The 23146-nt window shown below is 37.4% G+C and overlaps 1 protein-coding gene across 1 annotated transcript in view; it reads left to right on the plus strand.

Moving 5' to 3' along the window:
• Positions 1–23146, plus strand: part of CUNH8orf34 (chromosome unknown C8orf34 homolog) — a 302867-nt gene that overhangs the window by 258139 nt on the left and 21582 nt on the right. Inside the window, 1 exon segment of the mRNA XM_045861369.1 lies at positions 16910–16957. Within this exon segment, the coding sequence (XP_045717325.1) occupies positions 16910–16957 (48 nt within the window).

Below are 23146 nucleotides of genomic sequence, written 5' to 3' on the forward strand. Positions count from 1 at the left end.
CCATTTATACGGAATTAATTCAATTAGGAACTAATTTATTCTGTTTTAAAAAGCATAATTCTACTAAATTTATGACCTATAATTCTTGATAAATGTAGAAAATGCAGTTAGTTTTCTTCTTAAAAATTTTAGTTAACACTATCTCATTCAGTATCATATCTATATCCCCAAATATTTGCTAAACACCTACACTGGGCACTCTACCAAATGTAAGTGTGCAGTGCTGAGGTGGGGGGTGTGAGTAAGGGGACAATTTTGAGTTAAATTGAGTCTTTAAGGATAAGGAGACATTACCTATGCTTAATGAAAAAGAATTTTATAAAGTACAAACATTTAAATAACACCTCACGTAAGTGCCCTGCATTTTGGGGAAGGGGTTGTTCAATTTTTGCGCTCATCAGTGTGTTAATTGGAAGGCTACTAAGGAATGTTAATCTAAACAGGACTAATATGGGAGTAAACTTGCATGCTACAACACTGCAGAAATTCTATCTGTAAATAAATAGTCTGATCTAAATCTTGAATAATTTAAATGGTGTTGATTGATATGATTTTGAACAGGACTAGCTTGTGTCTCTGTGAAAATCTGGAGTCTTCACATGTGGATGTTTGTTCCTCTAGATGAAAGAGAACCCTTATTTAGTTAAACACAGTTGACAGAAGGCTTCATATGTGATTTACACATAGGGTGATCAGATGTGTACCAAGTTCACTATTCATGAATTGAAACAATTCCTCTTCCATGACATTAAAAAAGGGCATCTTAGCAGTGCATTTGCATTTCACAGTCAAAATGATTGTTAGAGTGGAAATAAACTTGATTTAATTTTAAAGTCTGCTGTGCAGACTAATAAAAGACAAAACTTTTTCATTATTAATTTATGATTTATTTTTGCATTTTTCTTACAATCAAGATCCTTCAAGCCAACTTTTAAAATGAAGATTAACCCTTGTAACAGCAGTAGAGAGGTTCTGTAACTTCTGAATTCCTGCACAGTATCTGTTGTTAGGCTATGGAAGGAGTGGGGCAGAGATGTTTGTTAACCAGCTCACTTGAACAAATTTGCAAGGTTAAAAATAAAAATGTTGCCTGCAATGAATATTATATTGAGTCTATGTAAAGTTTTTTTTCCTCATATTTTAAATGTAAGCCAAGTCAAATCTCATATCTGTTTTGACAGCTCAAGACAATGTACAATGGACAGAAAGCAGACTCTTGAGTTCTACAAACCCAAGGTCAAATCCAGCTTTGGTGGTTTTTAGCTCTAAGATACTGGGCAGTTAACATGTTCTCTCTGAACTCAGGACTTTTACTCATAAGACCATCTTTTACAGTTGTAAGAAAGATGAAATGAGATCATGTACATGTTAAGTGCGAAAAATGGTAGCTACTGAGCTTGTTCACATTTGCTCCAGGTTGTCCTGGGTTCTTGCAGTGAAATAGTTCAACAGAGATCCATTCAATCAGTCAGCAGATATTTGCAGCATGCCTGCTGGGTGCCAAGCACTAGCACTCTGTGCTTGGAAACAAAATCATGAGGCTTGGCCTTTGTCCTTCCGGGGTTTCCAGTTTGTGGAGGTTGTGAAATGACGCTCACTGTGGCTGGCCTAGGGTGTGCACGCTGTGATGTCAGTAGGGAGTCTCAAAGGCAAGGTTGCTCATTTCTTGTTTTTAAATTCTCTCTTATGCAAATGATAAAAATAACTAGACTTTTCTCCCCACATGCACTTTGTTGTTTTCTTTTTTCTTTTGGCCTAGTGGTCTTTGCTAACCCCACTCTTTGCATTTCCAAATTCCCAACTAAACTAGAGTCTGAAGGCTAACACACGATGACTCTTTTATAAAGTTGAATTCAAGTCATTTGCCTTAGTCAGTGGCTGGTTGAATTGCTTAGGACTATCAGGATGGAATATCCTCTCTGGAAACAAGTGACATATTTATATTAGTTCTGAGAAATTGGGGAGTATAGCATCATTATTAAGAACTATGTATCTATCTTTGAGACTTTTCAAGGCTTGCTAACTTGATTGCAAGTTCAGACAAGAGTCATAAGGGATTGTGGCAGCTTGCTGCCTGCGTGGGAACCTGAGGGCCCATCAGAACTGGACTTGTCATAAGACCAAGCAGCAAGAATGTAAGGCATACACATTATCCTTAGACTCACTCTCCTGTACTGTTCTTATAGGCTCACCTATTTATATAGTGGATTCTATCTAATAGGTAGACTTCCTTACCAAATGGTAATGACTTTCCTCAAAGGTTGGAAGTTGTTCTAAGCTCAGCAGTAAGGCTACCTGGCTTATATTTACTCTCCTGTGACTACTTTTAATAACACTGGCATAGCTGTGACCAGTTGCCATTCTGTACAATAATGATAAAACTAAAAATAATTATTTTAACTTTAGCTATTTGTATTTCCAAGCAGAGTGCCAGAGCTTTTGAAGAAAGCACTATTTTAAAAATTCTGTATAGACACTCATACATACATGGATACACATATATATACGAACAGTCTATATTTCTCTAAACCATTCTAACAAATATTTGCGTATGTATAACCAAATTCACATTTTTTACCCATTATGTACTCATATACTTATATTTTGCTTAAGGGATAAAAAATATTAAAGTAGCAGTCTAATTCAAAGTTAACATTTATTAACCTTATAAGAGGATACTTCTCATTCAGATGAAAACAGCCATGGGGGATCTATCCTTTCTTTTCCCAGAAGGAGTGAAAATTAGAAAAAATATAAATTTGAATTTTCTTTTTCCTCCAAACATCCCTATTACCCTCACTGTTGGACTTTGATAATGTGTCTGCCAGAAGTGAGAGCACCCTTGACATTAAACTCCTAAAAGATTCTTTGGCTGTAAAAATACACATATGGAACTTGGATGAGCACCTTGTTCACATGTATTGGGCCTATTGAGTATACAATACATGTGGAAATCAGTAAGTAGTATATTTATTTGACTTTTAGTGAAAAAAGTAAAGAAACTTGTTCTTGTTTTTCTGAATGCCTTTTGGGTTGCCTGTTGTCTGAATGTTTGTCATCTCCAAACTTTGTATGTTGAAATCCTAATATTGTACTTAATGCAATGGTACTAGGGGATGAAGCCTTTGGGAGGTGATTAGGTGGTGAGGATGGAGCCCTCATGAATGGGATTAGTGTTCTTATAGAGGAGATCCAAGAGAGCTCCCTTGCCCTTACACCAGGTAAGGTTACAAACAAGTCTGCAACACAAAAGAGGGCCCTCCCCTGACCATGCTGGCACTCTGATCTCAGACTTCCAGCCTCCAGAACTGTGAGATGTAAATATCTGGTCTTTTTAATAAGCTACACATTCTATGGCATTTTGTTGTTATAGCAGCCTGAATGGACTAAGGTACTTGGAAATACACATTTGTTTTAAATCTGTTAAGTTCTTAAATGAGATTTTGAAAGGATTGACAGATAAAACTATTCTTAGAAAATGATTTCGTATAGCATTGAAACAATATGCTATCCTGTCCTCTAGGTTTAGTACATTCATTTATTCAACAGACATTTATTGAGCAACTTCTATTGTAAACCACTCTGAGAAATACTCGGGATCTGGAAATGAAAGATTTATTTCTCACCATTAAAGAGCTTACAGTGTGATGGGAAGGGCGGTTGAATGAACAGATGTGGGTGAGAGCACAGAAATGCTCTGACAGATATATACATAGCGTGCACATGGGAGAAGGAGGCATCTAATGTAGGCTGCAGGGTGAAGAGTGATCAAAGATAGCTTCCAGGAGAAGGTGGCCTCTGAGCTGATGGCTTAGTGAGTTACTGGGAAGGTTCACTAACACAGAGGGAGAGAAAAATCTGCCTGGGAGCCCACATGTAGTTCAGCACAGCTGGAGATTAGATGGAGAAAGGGGGTGGGTCAAGTGAAGGCTATGATGTCGGAGTTCTGGGTCATAATCAAAGAATGAACAATTTATTGAGTGCCTAGCACTGTAATTTATAGATGTCACCCCTATTCTTTTTATTGAAAGCATTCTTATTCTTTTTTTATTGTTTCCACAACTGAAGAAAGAAAGACTTGGGGAATCTAAGTGACTTGACCCAGGGGCCACATGCCTAATAAGTAACACACAAAAAAAGATTCAGACCAAACCCTGTCTCTGAAGTCAATGCTCTTTCTACTGATCTGGGGGCTTGGCTTCTCAGGAGTGTTGAATGACATGTTTATATCCTGCAAGCCTTGAAGAGACGCTAAAGATTCCAATACTGGTCCTTACTTCTTCTTCCTGGCAGAAATAAACTAATTTATCTGGGCATGGAGTTTTTAAAATATTATTAATTAAATTATTACAAACACCTAACACAAACTTTGATGATTACGAGTAATTTTTATCTCTTTAAGTGACTTTCCATGTATTTGAGTGGGTTCATTGTCCACGATATTAATTCGCATTCAGGTTTAGTATAAATAATTTGTTGCACTAGCTCTAGATAAGCAAAATCAAGAGGTAGAAAATAGCAATATAATGAAATGAACAGAGAACTGGATTAAGAGTGCATGGAGGGACTTAAATCAACCACTGTCACAATTTAATTTAAGCATTCAATTTTACTAATACAATGGTTGATTTCCTTCTCTGTCTTGTAGAAAGTTCATAGGCTTCAAGACTCAGCTCTACTTTGGAATTTCCTTAATCTCAGTTTTTTAGTTTTTAAAATAGAAATAATTGCTTCACAGGAATAGTGTAAGAACTGAGTGCAGTGGGCCTGTGTTTGGTCTATAACTGCTACTAGGTAGAGACCATTTTCCTTTCCTTTATTCAGACAACACGATTAAAAACTAGATGACTGGTTGAAGACTTTCTACTTCATGGACTTGAATTAAATGCAAATGGGTGAGCCCTGATAGGTGTGGCATGGCTCAGTTTGTTGGGTGTCATCATGCAAACTGAAAGGTCACCAGTTTGATTCCCCTTAAGGGCACATGCCTAGGTTGCAGGACAACCTAGTTGGGCATGTTGTACAAGAGACAACCAACAGATGTATCTCTCTCACATTGATGTTTCTTTCATCCTCTTACTCCCTCCATGCTCCTCTCTAAAAATAAATAAAAAATCTTTTAAAAATGCAAAATGAGTTATCATTGTGGGAAACAAGGGTTGCTCTAATTCTGTCCTCTCAGTTCTATCCAGACTGCCTCAGGTTAGATGCCCAACTTTGGAACTTTAGGAAGAGATCACATTTTCTAAAAGCAGGAAATTTAACAGGAAAATTTTAGTATGAAAGGAATATAAGGCAACTTCTTTTTCAATGAGGAACTCCTTCGATACCCACTGCCTGCTCTCGCCCCCAGATTTTATGTGACAGCTGAAGCTTTCTGCTCCCATCCATATTTTATTACAATTGCAGGACAATCCCTCCTTGTTTTGAGAGAAGATCTTTCTTCATGAAACTTTTAGTTATATGCCTTAATTTTTCTTTGTGAAACAAGAAGTAATTCTAATTTCACCTCCATCTTTTAAATCTTCAGTTAAATATCACTATTATTTTCTCTGTCCTTCAGATGCAAAATGAGCAACTTCTTCAATTATCCATTTGTGGCCCTCTCTCTAGGCCTCTCACCTCTTTAGTCACCTCTCCTCCCAACACACCACACTGAAGCACGGTACTCAAACTTGATCAGCAACGTACAATTCAAATATTAACAATGTGGAAGAGTTGATTGTACTTTTATTAAGATGCCTATTATTGAAATAGCTTTTTCAGTGGTTTCCATTGCACTGCTGGTGTACACTAAAGTTGTAGTTACCTAAACTTTTCCTCTTTTTTTAAAAAATATGAACTGCTATGGAGTTATGTTTCTTTAATTCTATATTTATGTGGGGTTTTTTTTGAAGCATAGAAGAGTATTTTGCAATTAATTCCATTTGGTTATTTTCTGGTTCTTGGAGAATTTGAAAATCTATTGTTGTGCATTGTTTTATCTCGCTTGGCTGTTGAAGCTCTTTCTCGTCTACAGAAGTGGCCATTGCTGGTCTCTGCGCATGTCCTTGGCTGGGGCACACTGTGCATGATTCTATGTGGCAGGCAGCCCTGAGCCTGGTGTGCAGCCAAGTGAGTGATTACAGAGTCTCCCAAGATTCAAAGGCAAAACTCTGTGTGGCAGGTGCCTTGATTAGCTTGATTTGTGTTGTCTCTGGGCTTCAAAGGACATTCTATAAGAGAAGAGAACTGTTTCCCAGGAGACTTGTGATCTTCAAAAATATTGAGGCTGCCTTTTCATGAATTGGCTTTATTGAATTGATATGTGCAACTAACTGGCAGTGACCATTATATGAGTTACATTAAACTTCTAACCTGCAGTGTTGCTATGGGTTTGAGACAGGGCTAAATAGTTTGGCTCTGAAGTTCATTGTCAAAATGTGTCCAGGATTTCAAGCGTTTATCACAATTAACATTGAGAGTGTGTAAAATTAGGCTACACATGTTATAAGAATTATTTTTTGTCTTGAAATTTTTGGCTTTTAGATTCTCCACCCTGGCAGGAAATCTTTTTGGCTCTTCTGCTTCTGATCCTAGCTGTTTTCACAAAATGCAAACACATGCAAAAACATTGTAATAAACCTCAATGTTCAGTCATGTTCAGTAAGACTTCAAAAGATGTTTGCTTTGAACTTGGTTCTAAAGATGGGCATACCTTCGTGAGAATGGAAGATATCTTCTTACTCTTTATGATGTGGTTTGGCCCTTTCTAGGGCCCCAAATAAGCTTTGTTCTGTAAGGCACATTAAATTCATTTTTGGACTGAAAATTAACATAGAAATTTCCTCCTATAGAACATCTTGGGGCTCTAGTCTCCAAAAGGGTGAGGGTTTTAGACCACAAAGGAAAAACTGTACTGCATCAAAGAGACTTGGAACATCATCATGAGCTCTGTGCCCTGTCTTAGATTTAATGAAGCATTTGGATTGCGGTTCATGAGGTTGTTGGATGTTGGGTGATCTGCATAAACTCTGATAACACTGTGTAGTTAACAAACACATGAGACTAGGCTGAAGGGGTGTAGTGTGCCCTGTAGTTAGCGGTATATGATTCCCTTCTGTAAACAAGTTCTTCCACATCCTTTCCTATTTTGTTTTACTTCTAAGTTTTATCCACCTTCTCTGACAATCACACTGCAAAACACTTTCTCTGTCCTAGAGGGAAACTTTGTCTTTGATTGTCCTCAGACTGATTTAGCTGGTGGGACTGAAAGTCTCTCTTTGGTGGACGATTTCATTGGATCTCACTCCTTTATTGTTATTCTTATATTCTACTGGTCATTTATGTTTGTTCATCTGTGTTTGGGATCATCATCTAACTCAGGACAAACACAGTCAATTTCTTAAATGTTTTTCTCCAGTTCACATTTGGACAATAGTTTCTGTGGATCCTACATAGATCTAAAATACGATCTTGCTACTACAATCTCCATGAGTCTGTCATTTCTACAATATTCAAAACCTTTACACAAAGTCTTTGTCTTTCTATGTTTCTAACCATATTTTCTACTGTCCTTTGATTATTTAGCACCTTAAATTAGAAATGTGTGCCTTTTGTAATAATCCTCACTCATTCAATAAATATTTGGGAGTAACTCTTATATGCCAAACCCTGTGGTAAGTACTAGAGACAGTAAAGACACACGTCTATTATGAGAGTGCTTCAATGGTAACTGTAGACCAGCCCAAAGCTGTGCCCCTCTGCATGGCATGAGGAGTCTCTTGGGTCAAGAGGACATATCCACCTGGAGACTCACCCTGTGCTAGATACCAGGATCCTGGAACCTCTTGCCCAAATGATCTCTAGCCTGCATCCCAGAACTGCCTGGGGCTTTTTCCCTAGTCCATCAATTTTTAGGCCTCATTAGCTGTTCTGGGCAGGTATAAACAAGCTTCAATTTTTAGGCCTGATCAGTGGGCAAGAGGCAGCTGTTTCAGGAGGGTGTAAACAAGCTTGGAGATGCAGGCAGTGATAGCTACTCATGTGCTCACAAAGACCTTTGTGGTTCAGTGTGGGTTGGGGGAAAAGAAGGGCAAGGATGTGGGTTTGGGGTCAGCACTGCCTTCCTGCTCTCCCTTTTCTGCCAAGTTATAGTGTAGAACTAGAAGGAATATAAAATTTTGAATTTCAAGCGGGACTGCCAAGTCTTATTAAAAGTCAGAAGACTTTCTGGCAGAGTTTGTTGGCAATGTGGAGCTCTGTTGACTTCTTTCCTCAGGCCCTACAAATGGTAAGGGTAAGTCTCTGGAGCTGACATTGTAGTAGAGACTTCAGGCCAAGGCAGTCAGAGTGGCAAAATCTATAATTGTTGGAAGTAATGGGAACATGAGGTGGGCTGAGGTGGGGGCAATGGAAGAATGTGGGTTAGGGAAGTCTTCCTGGAACCAGTGACACTTAGATTGCCAACTGTAGAATCTACTAGGTTATATCAGCAAGATGGCATGCAGTGCACAAAGCAAATGGTTGAGGAGGGAAGCAGGGACAGAGGGAAAGATGAAGGACACAGAGAGGTAGAGCTGCTGACAGTTGGTGGGCCGGAGCTTATTCAGCATGGGGAATATTGGGGACAGTCTTGACTTGAAAGGAAGATGGTCAGGAATGATGTCTTGTTAAAGATATAGTCTTACTTCATTTTCTCAACAATTAATTTCTCTTGACTTGTGTCATTCTCTCCTTTGCAGTTCTGATGTCCCAGGCTTTTTTAAGTCCCTTTATCTGACCCTCAGTCAACCTTCCACTTATCCATGAATTTACTGCTGAAACTCATTTGTATGTGAAGCTGTTCAATAATTATTACCTGCCATTGAAAGTGCAAGATTTTTTTTTAAGGAAAGAGTGACACAAATAAGAATAAATACATCAAAAAATGGCACCTGATTTCCCCACATTCAGATCCCTTTCCAAGCTGTATTCTTAAAGAATTAAGCATAACTCTAATTTTCCTGCTTTATATAGTGTAAGTTGGGTTTTTCTGTCTTTCATTCATTAAAATTCTGCTAATACAAGTACTAATGCTTTCTGTCCTGATTACTAATGATGACAGCCAGAGCTTTTATTCTCATCTTCTATGCTCTACAGACATTGTTTTATTTAATCATCACAATAACCCATGAGGCACATGGTGTTATAACAGTTTACAGATGAGAAGATTGAGACCCAGGGAAGTTATGTAACTTGCCCAGTGCACATGAGTGTAAGTGGTGTGATTACATATTTGCTTGACTCCAAAGCCTGTACCCTTGCCTCTCCAGGACATCACAATCTTTTGGTGCTTTCTGGCAGTAAACAGAATTAAAGCCAAGTCTGAGTCCTCTGACCAGCCCATGTTAAGCAGCAGAAATAGTGTACCGTAAACACACGTGGTGAGTTTGGACACACTAGTGGAAACTGCATTTTCAAATGATCCTAGAGACAGGGAAAGCTTCAGAGTTGGTAACTGTGATACTTTTATTTAAGACCCCCTCTATCTTCCCCTCTAAGTCACTTTACTTACTTATTTGGAAGTCATCTCTTGTTCTTGGGAAATTGATTATACTTTATACTTTTACACAGTTCCCCCTAAACAAGTCACAACTCTCCTGGTGACACTGTTGATTGAATCAACTGCCAAGTTTGTGACAGGCTAGATCATTTTAATTTATGCCTTTTGTTTATTTATATATGTACTTAAGGAATCAATTAAAAAAATAAAAATTAACCCCCTTGAGATAAATGTGTTAAAGATTTAAAATATATTTTTGAATTTAAATGTATTTCAGCATTATACTGCCTGCATTATTTATATTTACAAGTTAGTGTAAAAAAATTTTTTTACAAAGTTTAAATTCTTTGATACCTTATTAATGTGTATTAAATAATGCAAAGGTGTCTGAAACATGAAACTGGTCTTTTTTATTGTTGAAATAAAACTTAGAGACATATGTTAAAAGAAACAAACATAAAATCATTTGTGTCTATGCATCTGTTAGAGAAATATGTATCTCTCCATGTAGAGAAATGCCTACTTTTATTACCTACCTAAAAAATCAATCCGTTTTCTTAAATTAAGGAAACATGGGCTACAAATAGGAGAGACACGAAAGTCTCGGTATTTCACAAGCATCGAGTCCATCTGTGGCGCAGCGCGCTCCCGTCTGAGTCATAGTTCAGGAAGTTGGTCACCTTAGCCATTTAGCCATTTTGCAAAGACACAGGTTAATTTAATTTTAAAAGAATACATTCTATGTTTGGTTTAAATTATGAGGCTGACATTCATATTTCTGTGACCTTGGAGAATTTATACAGGTAACTTACAAATTCCAAAGTGACATCTATTGATTTTTTTAAAAGCCTAATGGAAGAGAATTTAAAAGGCTTAATTATTTCAAATGGTAAAAATGAAAATTGCCAAATGATTTTTATGAGGTCAGTATTATAATTAGATTAGCTTAAGATTCAATCAGAATGGTAAGAGTGTCCTTTAACTACTTTTCTAGATGTGTAACTAGTAATTACCTCTTTACATAGACCAAAAGCTTTGGATCAGTGAGGGATTAGGTGTGTGACCACAGAGATGTAGCCAACAATAGATGGAACAGTCTAAAACTTCACTCTAATTTTGTAAGAGTTTCATTTGTACTTCACATTCATGCTTGTAACAATATAGTTAATACTAGAGACAGCTATTGGTTTATTTTCAAATATCTTTTTATTACAAATAAAGAACAAATATAGAAAAATCACCAAATCCAATGTTTGGCTTACTTACTCAGTATAATGGGGACATTACCCAGGTGAAGAAATTGATCTGCATCTGGCAGCAGAGAACTGGCTTCAGTGTGCTCTGTCCCTGTCACAACCTCTGCCTCTCCCCACAGATAGTCTAACTTTTATAATAATCAACTCCTTGCACTTTAAAAGTAGTCTTGTCACCCAAATATGTATCCCTTTACACTACTGTTAACCTCACCAACTTTTTAAAATTAGGTCTGTCCTTAAGTCCCTTTTCATCCATAGGTTCGAACCTTCCATTTCTTGCATTTTCTTATAATTTATCGATTAAACAACCCTGACCCTTGACTTGTAGAGTTTTCCACAACTTAAATTTTGCTGACTTTTTATTTGTGTTGCAATTTAACATGTTCTTCAGTTTTGAATATTTTCCTGAAAATTACCCAGAAACTGGATAAAGCTCCTCTTTGGCATGATGAAAAGAGACACATAATATCTGGTTGTTTATCATTTTATCATCTTAAGAGCCATTGATGCTTAATTCCAGTACCCATTTATTCACTGGTAGCTGCCAAGTAGTGACATTTAAATTCTATGCTTTGTTTTGTATTTATTTGTTGGGATACTTTTGTTAAGAAACACTCCTTCAGGTACTGATTCAGTTCTCATAAGAAAGGCAGTATAAATACCAGACCAGGACTTGGGAAGGAAGAACTAATAAAAACAATTTTTGCCCTCCAACAACTAAAAATGAAATGGGAAAGAGTAAGTAACCAGCGACTCTCACAGAATCTGATACATATTTTGAGAAAGATGTGCACAGGGTCAAAGGAACACATGAGTGACAGGGACAGAGTAGGAGGCAGGACACCACCAGTGGGTGGATCTGTGGAGATACACACATTTATTTACAAAATAGTACTACTGCTCTTACAGATGTGTAACTCCCTGAAGTTTTTAGTACTCTTGTACATTCACAATCTCATTTGAAACTCAACCTGCCATCTATACTTTCTATATGAAGAAACTCAGCTTCAGGAGAAAGTTGTGACTCTTCAAAATCTTATGGCTGATAATTTGCAGCATTGGCAAATATCATTCTAGAAAGGATTAATGAACACTTCTTATCCATAATAATAGTGAAATGGTATTAACAATTGGCATGATAAATTAATCAACACATATCAAGAAGACACACATGACTAGTATGATGAGTAGTTCAAGGTCATATGGGTTTTTCTAAGTCAATTGATACAACTGATATAATCTCAATCTAATTTTAAGTCAATGTAATGCAAAATCATTAACTCTAGCCATCCATTCTTACGGCCCTACCTGCTCATCCAGACCTTCTCTTATCCAACATCCACTGATGATATTTTCTCCTTTCCCAAACAGGGAGTCTCTCATTATTGCCTTTGCCCTTCCATTTTTTTAATGGGATTTTTTATGGGATTAAAAGAAAGGAAATAACTTTTTTAGCAACTGGATAATATTTGTTTATAAGATTGTGGGAAATTTTCCCGAAAGAAATTTTTAACTTAACATGAAAAGATATTGGGAGCAATAGCAATAGTATCTGTACATATATGACCTCTGTCCAGAAGGTATCCAGCTATGTAATATGAAAAAGAGACATTTATTGAAGAAGATACAAAATACAAGAAACATTGTACACAGGGCAGTGGTGTCCCCTCAGTCCCCTTCTAAGTAGGCACCTTGGGACCTCACACAGTTCTCCCAATTGCCATCAGCTGCCCTGTTGTGTTTTCCTGAATCTCATCAATGGTCTGAAATCTCTTTCCTTTCAAAGGTCATTTTAATTTTAACAAAAGTCAGAAGATGGAGGGCTCCAAATATGGGCTATAGGGGGACTGAGTTACCTGCATGATTTGATGTTTTGCCAAAGAACTCTGCACAAGACATGATGTATGGGTGGGCATGTTGTTGTGATGAAGCTGTCAATCATCAGTTGCCCATAGCTATGGCTCTGAATCACATGAATAGTTTCCATGGAGTAATGTTCAAGTGCAAAATTTGATACAGATTCATTGTTCTACTTGCTCCATCATTTTGAATGCAATGGCCACACAGTACACATGCTCACTCAATGACGTCTGCTGCCCCCACTGACTGGTACAGTGAAGTCATCATTGTTTGCATGTGCACATTCTAGCCCACTCTCCTTGGCTGCCAGGTTACGTTTATGTCATGTAAACTGTTCTCATTATATTAACAATGGCTGGACTTTTTCTGGATAGACCTCATATATAAGTCTGAAAACAAGCATGACCATTTATTGACTATATCTGAATTTACCAAACACTTCTAAGTTTCTAACTATGGCACCCAAGTGTCTACTAATTGAAAACAGATCACTGTCAGTTCTCCTGGACATCCGTAGTTACCAATAGAGTTTGCCAGAGTTTGGAAAGCTGGGCTTCAGTCCCCTGTCATCTGCCACAATTTCAGTAGCTCTGTGTGATAATGCAATTATAAAACACAACACATAACCATCCTATGAGCAGCAATATTAGAGGGAATTATACTATAAAATTCTTGTGGTTTCACATATCTGCTGTGGTATGTCTGGGACCTTGCACAAAATTTTTCTTCTGCACAACATGCCTCCTTCTATTCAGCTTCTTGATCTGACTAATTGACTGTCCAGAGGACAAAGCTTAAAAAAATAATTTCCTCAACTTTTAAATCCCTCACTTTGTCCTCCATCGCATATATCCAGTGGCTACAACAGCACTCAGCACGTGCGAGCTCTCAACACACGCTTGCTAACTAAATGAAAGCCGAGCTACCTTTTCCTCCTGTTTTCCCCCATAGCACCTTGGGCTTTACCTGTGCCAAGTACCTTTTGCTCTGTATTCCAATAACTCGTGTATTTGTAGTCTCAAGATGAACTTTTTAAGGTAGAGCTTAGTTCTTGTTCACCAATTTGTCTCCACACTAGCACAGCATGTGGCACAGCATAGGTACCTAATAATTATGGCAAAATAAATAATGAGTGAAGTTTTATGAGTCCCTTAGATTCAGAAATGTCCTCGCATTCACATCGAACGCCCATTCTTCAGTGGGTTCTAAACACCTCAGGGATTTCTTAAGGAGGTGCTCTCCATATTAGGATTATCGTTCAGTTTCATTTGAAAAAAGGTAGGGAGAAAGATCACTCTGATAGAAGGAATTCATGGAAATTTCTTTGAAGGAAATTAATACCAGAAATCTTAGACATGAAATGTTTGTGAATAAATGTACTCTCTGTGCAAATGAGAGTCAATGCATTTTTCTAAGGATTAGTAAGGGATGAATAAAAAATACCTACTATTGAGAGAAGAGAGGCATGGTATCATGAAAAAGGGCAATAGGTTCAGGAGGGTGTGAGTCTAGTTCCACTTCTGAGTCTAGGGTGTCCCATCTCACTGTGAATGTGTCCTTAACTGCAATGGAAGGAACTAGGGGAATGACAGAGCCTTTGTCTCCTACAGCCATGACCCCATGTCATATGTTAAGCAGTAATCCTATCAGCCTTTTTTTTTTCTTTCCCTGAGTTTGTAGTATATTTTGTAATTCACATTTAAAACATTTTAATCTCAACCATGGTTATATTTAGATTCATGATAAGTGAAACCACATTTCAGGAAATACCTTTTCTCCTCCCTGCTTTTAAGGCATAGTTTCCATGTATGCTGCCCTTTTCCTCCTTCACATGCCCCATCTGCCTCTTTCTTCTCTTTGTTTTTCAAGGGAAATTGCATTTGGATATTTTTGATTCATTTCCAGGTGATTACCAAAGTATTATGTTGTTAGAATGACTTGTTATTTAAAATGTCAATTCTTTGAAACTATGAAAAGGATGACTGAAGCTGATAGCTTTGTGTTTTGGAAAGGATTTTATTTCATTAGCACTCCCAGCCGGGGAAGGAGGAAAGGTCAGCCTTTCCGCCGTGGAGTGCTGGAAGTGGGGAACCTGAGGTAGACATATTGAATCAGGCCTCTTGATTGGGGCCATCTCTTCGGACCCTGGTACTTAGAGATCCTGACACCTTGTTTTTGGCTTTGTCCACTTCGCTCTGTGCCAAGTGTGTAATCCGCTCTGCAAAGTGTTTGTTTCCTCTGTATTTTTCTCCTACAGTTTTTTACTCCATGCTCCTCATTCATCAGTGCTACCCCATGTCAGCGATTTATGAATGGTGGTTACAGCCAAACATCAGCCTGTGTGGCCATTGAAACAAATGATGTTGTGTGAGCTGCTCCCTTTCTATAGGGCAGATTTGAAAAGGATCTGTGTGGCACTGTGGGAAGGGGCAAGCCTGAGAGGAAACCCTATAGAACACATCGTGCTTTAGTTATATTTGATCATCAAGGAAAAGCCCCAGTTGTCACCTGGTCTTCCCATGAAACTGCAAGTGTCCAGACGACTGGGGAAATCCACTGCACTCCAGCTCTAAGGAAACCAATCACCCGCTTGGGGGAGCAGCCACAACCTGCCCTCAGCATCTCACATTTAGCCCTTGGGTGTCCAGAGGCCAGCCACCCAGGCCGCAGAAGCTGGTCCCTCCAGAGAGCAGATCTGTGACAACAAGCAGCTTGTCACTTTGTCCTCTTAGACACCCAGGCAAAGGGAAGGGATTATTAAGACACAAAGGTCTAGTCTGTTACATGGGAGAGCCAACTCAAAGAACCTACAGCATTCCTTCTAGACTAGTTTTCCAAATGAGTGGAGGTAGTGTAGCAAATTCCATCATAAAAATCAGTTTTTCTGAAGTAAGTTTCCAACCTCGTCTAATGTTTTGAGTTAAATTCCTCAGTTAGGGAGATTTTTATGGATTTGATTTTTCTAGTAGTTTATCTTTTAGTTTTAAGTAAATATAACTTTCTTACCTCTTTCATTGTCTTATCCATTAACCATCTTACAAATTTGGAGCTTGTGCAAACATCTAAAATGCAGCATATTATTTTTTTTTTTTTTTTGCTATCTGGAACCATTATTTGGAAGAAAATATATTACCATGTCTAAGTTTTTAGAAAGTACTTTATTCTTTGCTTAATTTTTGTTTTGAAATGAGCATGCTTTTTTTAAACCCTCTCACAGTACTTTGTAGTGTGCATCACTTTTTTTTAACTAAAGTAAATTTAGTTTTTTATGTTTTAAATTTTTTATTTCCACAAGGTAAAAGAAGATTAGGGGAAAGTTCAGTCCCAGGAAGACCCTGCTTAGTTCCCTGACTTCACCCTTCACTCAGCATATCTCAGCATCTTCAATGTGGGTGTTACATTGGCCTGAGGATGGCTTACCTCAAGCTGTAGTGAAAAACCAAACCAATATATGTAAAAGTTCTTGAAAATAAAAAAACAGGAAACTTGAGGCATTAGAAACAAATGTAAGCTTATTCACATTTATTTAGTTATCTTTTAAACACATATGTTATTCTAGAATTTATCATTTTATGGTATTTCAGAATTTATTTCCAAATGTCTCTGGCATATAGGATAAAAAGATAATTTATCCAAACTAACAAGTTGTTTGACAATTTTGACTACCAATGTCTGGATGAGTTTGCGATATATGTTTAATCTGTTTTAAATTTCAGTGATTTAAACTTCAGTGATGACTAGCGTTCAGTGAAGTGCTAGTAAAAGGCACAAATAATGGAGAATTAATAACATACAAGTAAGGTGAGAAAGACTTTATATAAACATTTGGTAAAAGGCAGGTTAATGACCTGTGCTCTTTCCCTAAAATAGTCTTAAAACTATGTATTCGATCCTTGCCACACAATTATTGAATACAGAATCAGTGGCTTTTTCTTAATCTTATTGTAAGAACACATTTACAAAATTAATAACAAAATTTTGTACTACTCATTTAACATTCTGTCCTAAAATTTAGTTAGCTACTCTAGGCAGTTATATGTTTATGTCACCTAAAATTACTTAAAAGTTATACTGTTGCCTTGAGAAACTATTATCTTCTTCAGAGTAAAAGTGGCCAGTCTGATAATCTTATAAGCATCAGCTGAGATGCTGGGGCAGTAGTAAAGTTTGGGTATTGCTCTTAAGTTTCACTCTTCTCCATGACACCCTTCTTTGATTCTTTCTTCTCCTTCTCCTGACTTTGTCAACCTCTCTTCCTCTTTGCCTCTAGGGAGAAGCCCCCAGTGGAGGACAGTCATTGAAAAACTACATGGAAGAAGTGAGTTTTAAGGTGGCCTTGGAACATAGTCTGAAAACAGTCTACCTATCATATAGGATGAAGCCCTCACACGGGCTTTCTCCGTCTGCCTGTAGGGTTTCCAGTCTCTGCCCACTCAAGGGGCATGCCCACACACACAGGACAAGTAATGTTACCAAAATTGCTTTTGTTCCTCATTGGTAGGGAGATACTATATATCTATGCATCAGGAAAATGAAGGTAAAACTGCATAAACATAGTGCCATCATATATTTTCAGTCACAAGAATTTGCTAATGTCCTGGTGAATGAGAAACACATATTTTATATTGGCCATCCCCTTCAAAGTAAGACATGATCAGTTCTCCCATGACGAGAACAATCTATACCAAATAAGCATCTATTTGTGTGACAAATGCTTACCCAGAATGTTATTTGGGCAATCTGTTAAGCAGTGCTGTCTTAACAATGAAAACATGCAGATGATTTTTGTTGAAAAATCATTTAGACTTCTCGATTTATTTGGGAGAAGTCCAAGGGTGTTCTGTGTCACATGATGTGTTTCTGGGCAGGCTGCAAATGGTGTTTGGGAACTTTCAAGTAAACCAGTGCACGGAATCTGTGAAACTTGCTCTGATACCAATCCACAGTGGCCCCTGCATTAGCCATTTGAATCCCTGCAGGTGAAGGGACCTGGGAGACAGTTGGGGGGATGAGGTCATGGAAGTACCAAATATTAGATTTGAATTTTGCTTCTTAGCAAGACAGTCCATTTCTCTAAATATTCTATTTTTGCATGCATGAATTCTTTCAAAAAATTTTGAATGCCTGACTGAATGTACCACAAGGGGGGAACCCCCCCAAAAAACAGAACTATCTTCTGGTGAGCGGGCCTCTTATAGTACAAGCTTTCCCTGCTGGGTGAGTGTTCTAGGAACCCATGTGTATCAGTGTATGAGCTGGCGGTGTTGTGAGAGGCTGCAATCGGTTTCAGTGAATTTTTTTTTGAAGACTCTTTCAATGTGTTTGCCATTTCATGATGGGTGATTTACAAGTGCCCCCACCCACACTGCACAGAGTGTTCAGCAGTTCTTGACCCAAAACAGCATGACCCTTGTGCCCCACCCTCCCTGTTCACCAGATCTCACCCTGGGCAACTTTTTCTTTGTTTCTCTGATGAAAAAAAGTCCTCAAAGGGAAACATGTTGCCAATGTGGAAGAGGTGAAACAAAACAAGGCAGAAGCACTAAAAGGCATCAAAATTGCCAAGTTCAAAAACTGTTTAGAGCAGTGGGAAAAACATCTCGATAAGTGTATTACATCAAATGGAGAGTACTTTGAAGGTGACTGAAGTTTAAACATGTAAGAATAAATATACACTTTTTTATAAATAAATTCCAGTTTTTTGTGGTTCCCCCTTGTATGTAGTTCATTCATTTATTCAGACCACTGAATCCATACATAAACTCATTTTTACTTCCAGATCTCTGGAGAGGAAAACCAGAGTACACAGCACCCCTTTAAGTCTCTAACATTCTGGTTTTCCTGCTTGTTTGGAGGTGGCTGGAGTTTTTTGAAAGGTACATGGAGAAGGGGTAACAAAGAAAAGAAAGGACATAGCCAGGTAGATAGATGTTCTGAGCTCAGGCTAGAAAATTCAAAATGTATGGGGCACAAAAATGGAGGGTTGGAGCACCAAGTTTCAATTTCGACTTAAGAATTGGATACAGAAACTGACTAGACAACATTAAGCAATTAATGCCAAGGCGAGGCGGACATTATTTTCCACGTTTACACTAATAGGATCTCCCTGTAAGATTCTGCGGTTGCCAAGTGCCTGACTCAGCATTCCCCACTTGCTGATAGGGTCTTAGGGAGTGGACCACCTCCACAGGAAGGGTGCCTGATACCCCTTGTAATCAATGTGCTGTGTAGAGTCCTAGTGCTGTGGAGTAAGGGGGCATTGTGGTGCTCAAATAGGAAATGGGTTGCATACAGGAGAGAGAACTGTCAAAGTGTCTTACTCTAATTTTGTCATTCTCATCCTACAAAAATCCTTTTGTCTCCATCATTACGAATGTGCATATAAATATACATGTCGTAGGTAATTGTAAGTGCTGAAAGTGACGGAAAGGCTGAGAACGTGTACCTGCTCAGTGTGGTCCTCTGACTAGTAACATCATCATCACCTGGGGGCTTGTAAAAAATTGCAAAATCTGCATTCTAACAAGATCCCCACATGATTCATAAACACCCTAAAGTTTGTGGGCACAGCCCTAAAGTGTTTTTTCCAATGTTATTTCTAGGGAGTAACTTCATACATCATGGAAAATCACCAATTTTATGTAATATAAGTAGAGGAAAATTTTATTAATAAATTTAAGAGTTTTGTTTATTCACCTACTCTGAGGAATAATAATTTTGGTTGAGTAGGGGTATAAAATGTCTGTAGCTTATGAGATTCATTACGGACTTTCAGTTTGAATTTACAAGTATGTGCAAACTGCCCAAGGTAAGCCTTGCCTTTCTTAGGGGCTCAGTTTCACATAGTAATTTTATCTAATGTTGGTTGGTTATTTAGCTTTTAACTCTTATAAAATCAATGTGATTATCCTTTATAGTAAAATTGTAAGTTTGATCTTAATTAGAGAACTATTCACTTATTGATAGTTTTCCTGTTTTGGTTTTTTTGCAGACAATCATTGGGTTTTTGGGAAATATACTCAAACTCTTCTTTATTGTGAACAAGTTAAAAATGTGAGCCAAAAGTAGGTAGTTTTTGTTTTTTTTCTCATGGACACTCTTATTTCACTTTTTCCCTCTTTCTTCACATTCCTGGAATCGGCAAACAATAAAAACCAGTATTTATATATGTTAGAAACATTGAAGTTAAAGCTGAGCTAGCAAACATTTGCTTTTATTTAGTACACACTAAAATTCATATAAACCATAATGTTTACATTTTTAATATATTTAACATTTCTTGCTAAAGTATGAACAACTCTTTGCAAATCAAAGTCTCTAGGTTTTTTTATTTATTTACTCATAATTAGACAGAATTATTACCATGTGAAGTCAGACAGTTCTGTTTAGACCTAACTCAAAATTAAAGATACAATATAGTCTCAAAAAGTAACACTAAAATGGAATTTCTAGTCCATATTTTATATTGTTTAGTACATTATTTTTCCAGAATAGAATTTATATTTTTGACCAAATTTAAAAAACAAAGAGATATTTTGTAATAGTCTACTTTTCTTAATCTTCAAAATGGTTCTGAAAGTTAAAAAAATTACATATTCTTTACTCTTAAGGCACTTAATAACTCAAGGGAGAAATAATAGTTTCACACTACAAAAATTTCAGTTTTTGGAATCATAATATCAACATTCATTATATGTGTGTGTGTGTATATATATATATATATATATATATAAAATTTAAAATAAGTTATCAAAATCAAATACTTCTAAAGCTAGCTAGGCCTTTTGTAGAGAAGCTAGTCTATTTAAAATATATTTCCTAGATTAATAAAAGGGAAGCAGCATAGTATACTAGTTAAAAATTCCCTAATTACTGGAGAAATGTGTTAATTTAAATGTTTATAAATCAGATAAGTATTGTAAAATGAAATATTTCAGAAACTCTGAAGAACTGAAGACTGAAGTTTATGATTTTTAAAACTTTTCAAAGAGCAACTTAGAACAGTTCTCACAAACTCAGGAAGCTACTGGTGGAGGCAGCTTTCAGAGGGGTGTGAACTAGCTCAGGGTGTCAAGTGGCAGCTTCACGATCTCTAAGGGTGTCAGACAGGAAAAGAAGCCTGTTAAATAGCAGACCTTTTTCAAATCTGTCGAGGTTGGTTTTGCCAGCTGCGCCATCTGAACTGGAAAGGGGATCAGTTCTGTGCGACAAAATGTATTAGAATCACTTATCCTGCCAATTTTGTCTGTCTTTTTTTCCCTATGTTGTATTCTGTGGTTGTTAATGCAGTGAAGTTCCAACTATACTTCTGAAGGAGTGTGCATGACATTATTCCCCTAAATTAATAAGAGATAGTTGACCTTTCATCAAGCACAGGGATTTACTTTTTAAAAATTGAAACAACCATTATTCACTATCATAGTTTTATTCCACTTAGGAAACTAGGAAACAGGAATATTTTTAAAAGTAACTCTAGTTCATCATTGATATTCATTAAGAATTGATACATGTTAAAGGATAACAATTTTTTAAAAATTTATAATCATGTCTCTCAGACAGATATAAAATGAATACATCAAAGATTTATTCAACTCATTATTTAATGAGGGAACCAGTAAGATGTTACAACCAGTTCAAAGAAGACTTCAAACCTTCACAAATATAGTTAAATAAGAAATTTTGAAGTTCTAAATAAGTGCAAAAACTGGCAAAACTGATTAATACCAATAGGATAATAATTTCATTTAAATAGATACCATTTGCATTTATGTAGACAATAATTTTTTGTACTACTATAAATTTTTATAAAGTACATATTTGTAAAATAGCTCAAAGTCAATAAATGACTCAGAACCTCCATCAAATCAGATACATGGAAGGGCATGCTAGAAAATCTGTTACTGGTTCTAAATCCGTGTGTCTGAAGCTCTGAAAGACCAAAACCCAAAACGTCAAGAGTCTGGACTAGGGAAAGGCTTATTGATTGAAAGGTTGCCAGTCAAGAAGTTTAGAATGCTAGCAGTTTCTGCAATTCATCTTAAGAAAGTTCAGAGTTTTGATTTCTTTTATGTCAAAGAAGGAAAAATAAGAGGGGTTGTTTTTGTAAAAACTAAAGCTCCAAGCAGAATTTCTCTGATGATTGCATGACTAGAGCAGGAGCTACCAGCCTGAAGACCATTGGAACAAACTAGGCCTGAACAAGAGATACTGAGTCAGAGAGTCAGAGATACTGAGCAATTCACTGTTTCACAAAATGACTTAGTTTTCAGTGACTTCAATACAGCCAGTAGTGTTTCATTCATTTCAAAGCTTTTCACCACTTTATCCCACAATATCTTGGGTGAGAAAAATCCACCAAATGGGGTAAGTTAGGACATAAGATGGAATGCAACCTTAGTGCATAGTATAGTGTGACAAATTTGTCAAATAAATGTATTTTAGAATCTCATTTGTTTTGTAATGGTTTTCACATTCTACCATACTTTTTCTAACTTTATTATTGCTCCCTCTCTTTTCTTTTCTAAGAACCTATTAGTTCAAACTCACAGCTTCTCAAATTTATTACCTCCCTTATTAGGTTTTAATTGCCCTTTTGTAATCCCCATAAGGAATGAGCTACAGAAGTGTTGTTAGCATAGGTAGCTAGATATTAATAAAGAAAGGGAACAAAGGGAATCAGACATTAAGAAGCCTAGTTTACTAAGGAACTATAGCTTCACACACTCCCTAGAGGATTGCAGCATTCCTTGCCAAGGGGATTATGACTCCCCACCTCCCCTCCGTAGGGACAAAGGACTAGATTTCTAATCTCCCCAGGGAACTGCCAATGGTACCAGATTATCAGGGGGAAAAGGAGTGGAAATTCCTCTCTCTGCTGAGTGCACACCTGATAGAAGCCAAGATAGAGCAGGGGGAAGTGCTTCTACTATGAGGCATGCACAATAAGAACTAAGATGGCAAACTTAGAGGCTTGTCTGTCTTGCTTGGGAAAGAGTCAGATTTGATAAGGGACATAAACCCCCAGAAGATCTAGAAAATAGAATGGTTAGGGGGAAGACTCAATGCCAGCCCTTGAAAGATTGGAAGGTTGATTGGTTAGTTTGAAAGGGCACCTGGTCCTTTCCAAGACTGAGATAATATAATCAGCCTAATAAAGTCTTTCTGTCTCTCTATCTCCCTCTCTCTCTCACCCTCTAACATGCACTCACCCCATTCATTCACGTTTTCTTTCTCTATAGCAGCCATGTGGGCCTAGAGGCCACATGGACTCTAAGCAAGGGCCTGGGCACAGCACCAGCTGGAGTGCCGCTGGAAACACTGACTAAGCTCGCTTGATGGAGACAAAGACTGGACTAGACTAACCTCTAATATGGACTGAACCAATGGCACAGAACTTCTGGAACTTGGCCTTTGCTCTGGGCCTGACGAAAATAAGGCTGGACTTCTTTCACACATGGACAGAGCTGAACCAAGTTGAACCCAGTACAGTCCTTTGATCTTGCTTCTA

Source organism: Phyllostomus hastatus, unplaced genomic scaffold (assembly GCF_019186645.2).
Source record: "Phyllostomus hastatus isolate PE091 unplaced genomic scaffold, TTU_PhHast_1.1 phas_scaffold_21, whole genome shotgun sequence".
NCBI classification, from domain to species: domain Eukaryota; kingdom Metazoa; phylum Chordata; class Mammalia; order Chiroptera; family Phyllostomidae; genus Phyllostomus; species Phyllostomus hastatus.